Below are 6,223 nucleotides of genomic sequence, written 5' to 3'. Positions count from 1 at the left end.
GAGACGAACGAGACATAAAGATTTTTTTTAAATAACACAGTAACAATTTAGGCAATTTTAATAATAATGCAGAGTGGAAGTTTCTGTTGACATTTGTCGATAAATGATGGCATATATAAGCTCTCTCTCTCTTTTTTCCACATTTTAAAATCGAAGAGCTGTCGCAGAAAATAATCAGAAGACTTTCTTATCCCATTTTCTTATAAGTCAAGTGGGCCTTGAGCACATTTTTTACACTCCAATTCAGGATTTGCTATGTGATTAGCGCATAGTGGTAACAGCCAAAATATAACAAAACCCTTTCGATACAATCAGGATGGAACTACTTCCGTTCAGCTAATTAGATTAGTGAGACATGAGCAATCTTTTGGAAAAGGCCTCGCTGGTCAGATAGCCTTTGGTCTCAGTGACTAGAACTGCGTCTGCTGGAGGGTAAATGTCTGTGTTTCCCGATAAAGTCATTAGGAGCCCATTTAAAGCACTGATAGCATCTTACAGTCATTACCTCCCATCTGAGAAGTAGCAACAGGAATTATGTACTGCCTGACTTCTATAAAACTGGTGAAGCCAGGCTCTGAGAATATGGGAACAGGGAACCAAGATGGATTCTGAGAAAAAATAAACAACCTTGAGCACCTGAACAACAACATTTAAAGCTGTGAAACTCTTCTATTTAGCCTTGCTGACATGCATCGGGCAACTTGTCAAGAGGTTCTGCATCAAACAGTGTCTACCATTTTAAAACCATAGCAAAACAGCACAAGGTGACCATGTGTTTTCTTTATCCAGTGAGATACACAATACAGGGTGGGAACTAGACCTAAGGAAGGTTCCCTGTGAGAGCAGACTATCAGCAGAGTGGATCTCCCCTGACCACGGCAGCTATTGAGAACACACCTGAGTCCATTCATGAAGAACTTTTGATAGTCTTTGTGTGGAGCCAGGCACTGCTGAGATACATGGGATATCTGAGCTCTAACTGAGTCTCAGGAAGGTCAACATATTGTGAGTGTGTGTGAATACTTTACAACTGACCTCACAGACAGTCAACCCCTTGTTGGATCAAGGTTGGGGAAAGTACACACAGTAGGCTGCCTGATAATGTAAGCTGGCTGTAACTGCAGCCCTGCAGAATAAGTTCAACTTAAATGGCAGTTGAAGACTGTACCTTCTTTCCTTATACATTTTCAAAGTATGTTGTAATCATTGTGATTGTTACACAAGTTATACTGTGTGTTTGATATGACTCTGCCTGGCTGGCCACTTGACTGTATTCATGTCTGTGCATGTACCTGTGCTAGTTTCCGTGACCCCTGGATTGGCCTGTTGGGGGCTCAGGTGTTCCCGCACCATCTTCTGTAGTGAGCGCATGAACACAGAGATGAGGCGATCGATGTAGCTGGCGTTGTAACTGCAGGCTGACTTCAGGATCATCAGTGTTCCTGGAAGACCAATAAGGGGAGAAGGAAAATGGAAAATACAATTACCTGACAAGATCCCCAACGTCTGTGGGGCAAGGTAACAGACACACACACACACACCTGTAGGCGTCTGATGTTCATTCACACAGTATGACATGGACCTGGATTTCTCTTTTTCTGAGGGAATCTAAAAAAAAGTTTTAGAGTGTCACAGAGCCAGGGACAGGTTTGAGTAATGTCCCTCTATGCTGCTGCCTATAGGGGAGACTTATGTTAAAATATCACCCCCACATCATAGCACAGATTCCTATACGCGGCCACAGGATACTTAAAGCTTTTTATTGACCACAAATGCCATTTTGGGAAAACGTGTCAAATAGCGTTACTTTTAAAACTGCTCTCCAATAGCAATTTGTCTCTTCGGGGGCCCTTTTTTTTTTTTTTACAGGAGACTGTATATTTCAAATAAAAGAGAAAAAAATCAAATATGTGTCTCCTAGCAATACACTCTAGTGATAGTCTTTTCCATAAATACCCTCTGACATCTGGGAGGATAACAGTAATGTTCGCACAGGGAGGCTGGCCGAAAGCAGCAATCCTTCCCGAGACAACCTTTCCCAAACCGCTGGACTGTGGCTTCAGTTTAAACAGACCAGATGTTAGCCCGAGCAGCAGGGCCATTCTGCTCGCCTTTTAACGACCCACTCACCGGCATAATTGCTTAAAGTGACTGAGGTAGCTTGGCTTTTGTAGGGAAACGAGAGGGGGTGTGAAAAATATAAAAAGAAATCCAGGGTTTACGAGCAACAAAGTGAGAGTAACAGAGCACAAGGGGGTAGGAAAGATTAAATGAGGGGGAGAAAAAAAATAAGGGAGCGCTAAGCTGAAGGTCTTACCAAAAAGCTGTGTGGGGTTAGTGTTGCTTGTGGCTTTTTCATAGCTGGTAAGGCCCTCATAGATGACCTTGCCCACAGCAGCATACAGACACTCCAATTCCTCATACTTAGAGGCCACTGTAGACGAGCCTAGAGGGAGAGAGCAGCGTTTGCTTCAAACAAGGAAAAACTAAAACAAATATCTTGCTTTTAGCACATGACATGACAAAAGCAATATTAAGAATTTAAGCATCATTCAATGAACACAGACGGTGGTTAATTTCTCAGAGAGAAGTCAGACGTGTAGGGCACTCCTGGGTTTAACTTACTAGGCTCAGTGGGGAAGATGCTCATGAGGCGGGATAGGAGAGAATGGACCGCCCGCAGCACTTTAGTGTTGCCACAGGTCATGCATGCGGCGATGCCCCGCTGGAGGGGTTTAAAATGGGCCAGGATGGCCGGGGACTGCAGCACCGTCAGCAGGAAGCAGAGAATCTCCAGACCAGTGCAGATGTTTGAGATGTTGGCCTGTGCTGGTTGTTCCTGAGAGGACAAAGAGGAGAATGGTTAAACCAAGAAGTGTACATTAATCAAGTACTCTAGTGTTTGTGTCAGTTTTTTTTATTATTATTTTTATTTTATTTTTTCTCTTTTTTACAAAAGACCAATAATTAGCATGTATGCTTCTGAATTTTTTTTATCCCCTATCAAAGAAAACATGCAGGCTAAAGAAAAGCTATAGTATCTTCTTCAAGTATATTGTTCAGTAGATGCATTATTCATTTTAAGTTTTTTATTGCATACAAGTTCCAGACAACTCAGGAATCAATATTCTACACACAGAGGTATTTCTCACACAAAAGAACCAAGACGATGGGATTGTGGCTAAACCAAAGATCAATGGCCAACACTGGGTCCTAATTTTGTCTAAATTGTAATCAAAGTTTACGATGGCGGCGCACAGAGGATAATCTGGGACAAATCTAGGCTAATGAAAAAAGCGACTCCAGTGATAAGGCTCCTGGTAGATATTAGGGTAGTATTGATTTGACACTGTATTAAGAGAATGGGATCTCGTCTCTGAGGCCATGCAGATAGGGCACATGCATGTATGTGCCTGATTGTGTGCGTGTCCCCTGCCCCTCCTCATTTGCCCTCTCTCACCCCCTCCTCCCGACTCCTAATCACTGCCATGCCAGTACAGTGATATGATAAAAGGTAATCCGATTTAGAACATCGTTCATTAGTCTGAGCAAAGGCGGCAGGGCAGGTAGAGCATGCTCCCAAGGGAAGAGAGTCTGTGTATGTGTGTCTGTATGAGACCTACAAAAAGCCTTGTTTGTCAGACAATTCCCATGGGTTGTGGAAGGGCAGATTGGGTGTGTGTTCGTTGTGTGTAGGCAGAGAGAAAGTGCAGTGATGCAAAAGGGAAGTAAATCCCCAAAAGGGAACAACGGAAGTACGTGACAATAGTGATAACCTTGTCTGAACAGTGGTGGAGATGAGAAGAGAAGGAGAGGGCCAACAGATAAGACGAGAGAGAAAGAAGAGAGGCTGTGATAAGGGGCTGAAAAGAAAAGAAGAGATGAGATGAGGAAATAGTGGCAAGAGGCAGAGGGAAAGGCGAGGAAAGAGGCAGAGAGGCATAGTGTGGCGATACAGAAGGCAAGGATGAGGAGTTTAGAATGAAGAAGGGTGGAGGGTTAAACAAGAAGGCACAGGCCAGACCCAATAGACTCATGTTATCTCACCACCGTCATTATTTTGTCATTATGGTGGTTGGGGCTTCACTTCATGTATTACTGATAACAGACAAAGGACTCGGAGACGTTAGTGCAAACACCAAGACAGAGCTTAAGCAGGGACAGAGAAACTTCTGCGGTCTTACAGACACATTAGTTATGCTTTACCGTTCGCTGCTTTTAAGAAAAATATTTAGTTTTTCTTGTTTTTCTTCTATGCCTCAAACACTGTTGATTACATAAACTTGCACTGCAAACTTCAAATGTGTGAAATGGTGAAATTATTTTTGACCCTGAAGAGCAGCAAAAGTTCCCGTCAAAAAAGAGATAGGGGCAGACGATTTTATCAATAGAGAATCCAAAGAAAAACTATTTATGTCCGTAAACAGTGATTGACAAGTGATTGTTGGTAAATGCGGAGAAGAAACACAGAAGTAGCAATGGCTTAGCACCAAACAATGTATTGACAAAAGTGTGTATGTGGTTATCTGGAACATAAAAGACAGACTAACTACTAATCTTACCACTGTCATAAGCAGCTTGTCAAACCACTGTAGCTTGAGCTCGGCACGAGGCCACATGTCAGGCCTGAGGGCGGACTTCATCAGGCTAACACAGCGCCGGGAGAGCAGCTCGCCCGGAGACCCAGCCACATTGGTGCTGTCGTTCACCTGGAGAGGAGATTGGAAGGTATCATTACCATTATCAATGACAATGGGTCTTCATCTTCAGTTTCACAATGGTGTCCTGACAAGGTGTGTCAATCACACATGGCAAGATTGCAGCTAGAGTTCAACAGTGGCACATCCTGGAAGTAGAGCGTACTTCAATCAGGAAGAAAGGATAACATTTAGCATCACAATACAATGTCATTGTGGATTTTTCAAGTGGAATGCATAAAAAAATAATATATATGTTAAATTGAACTGTTCCGAGAGCATAGTGATTTCCCACAATTATACAGAAGGTTATATTTAACGGAGATGGTTGGATGAACAGTGAGAATGGAACCTGGTCCAAAAACTAAAGTAGGAGAAGTCAAGGTGAGAGAAATCTCAACAGTCTATTTCAGGCTTGTAACCAAGGTCATCACTGTCATAGACCTAGGGACAGCTGTGTGTGTGTGTGTGGTGTGTGTAAAGATGCGTTTAGGACAGCCACCAGGTGTGTCCTACCTTCACCACTGAGAGGTTAGAATAGTTGTGTCCTTCCTGGCAGGCTCTATTGATGGCAGAAACATACCTGGAGTGTCTGTGTGTGCGAGTGTGAGTGAGATGGTGGGCTGTGTATGTGTGTATAGCACTTATGGTGGGGGTGTTACCTGGCATGCGATCCTGATGAGGAAGTTGACCACTGTGTCCGTATGTTGTTTCTCGACAGGCTTAGTGAGCATGGTCTCTGTACCTGGCATGGACTGGCTACGGCCAAACACCTAAAAAAAAGATAATAAAAAAAAGAAACCATACGAAAACACAAACATTATTAATATTAATATGTCAGAGCTTTGTGTTTGAAGACAGAGAAAAGAAAGACTCTATAAACAAAGAAGACTTTAAACTTTCAATGGCTAAGAAACTTGACAGACAAACACTTCATAGACTCTATAGTTAAGAGAGAATATCAAAGAGCCAGCACAAAGTCAGGTTTTTGGGTACATTTCTTACTTGTAAAAGTAGGCTGCAACTAATTATTATCTGGCTACTTCCTGAGCAATTAACATGTTCCTGGCTCTAGCAGAAACAACTGCTGCTATTGCATTTCTCTCCTGACATTAGGTAAAAGAAACTGGGAATTAAACAGTAATTAAAACTGTAACTTCTAACATTATGTCAGCGCTAGCCGCTTATCCAAAGTATAATGGCTTATGTTTAAGTATGTAAGTCATTTTTAACACATCATAATAAAAAGATAACTGTTCATATTTATCATCTTAAAAAATGCATCTGTGATTTGAGTTGCTTTTCAGGAAGCCACATGTAGATAAGAGACATCCAAATTGTATTAGTATGGTCATGTAACATTTATTAAAAACTAGAGAACATATCCGTTTTAGAATATAAACAGGAGAAATATTGTATATTTAGTGAGGAAAGTGAATAAACATTAGTAAAACTATGTTTTCACTGGGCAATCATGGCCATGCAGTTTACAACACACAGACGCACAAATATGCAGTTAACTGTTG

General features: G+C 42.0%; 1 protein-coding gene across 1 annotated transcript in view; it reads right to left on the bottom strand.

The window, feature by feature from the left end:
* The window catches only part of trrap (transformation/transcription domain-associated protein), an 81,902-nt gene that overhangs the window by 38,260 nt on the left and 37,419 nt on the right, over positions 1-6,223 (bottom strand). Inside the window, exons 43-48 of the mRNA XM_080048559.1 lie at positions 5,360-5,470; positions 4,563-4,709; positions 2,626-2,839; positions 2,318-2,446; positions 1,293-1,442; positions 770-869 (exon numbers count right to left, since the gene is read on the bottom strand). Of these exons, the coding sequence (XP_079904685.1) occupies positions 770-869; positions 1,293-1,442; positions 2,318-2,446; positions 2,626-2,839; positions 4,563-4,709; positions 5,360-5,470 (851 nt within the window). The remainder of the gene's footprint in view (positions 1-769; positions 870-1,292; positions 1,443-2,317; positions 2,447-2,625; positions 2,840-4,562; positions 4,710-5,359; positions 5,471-6,223) is intronic.

Source organism: Ammodytes marinus (assembly GCF_949987685.1).
Source record: "Ammodytes marinus genome assembly, chromosome: 20".
Classification (NCBI taxonomy): Eukaryota; Metazoa; Chordata; class Actinopteri; order Uranoscopiformes; family Ammodytidae; genus Ammodytes; species Ammodytes marinus.
The sequence above is the reverse complement of the archived record's forward strand: the minus strand, read 5'-3'. Positions and strand labels throughout refer to the sequence as shown.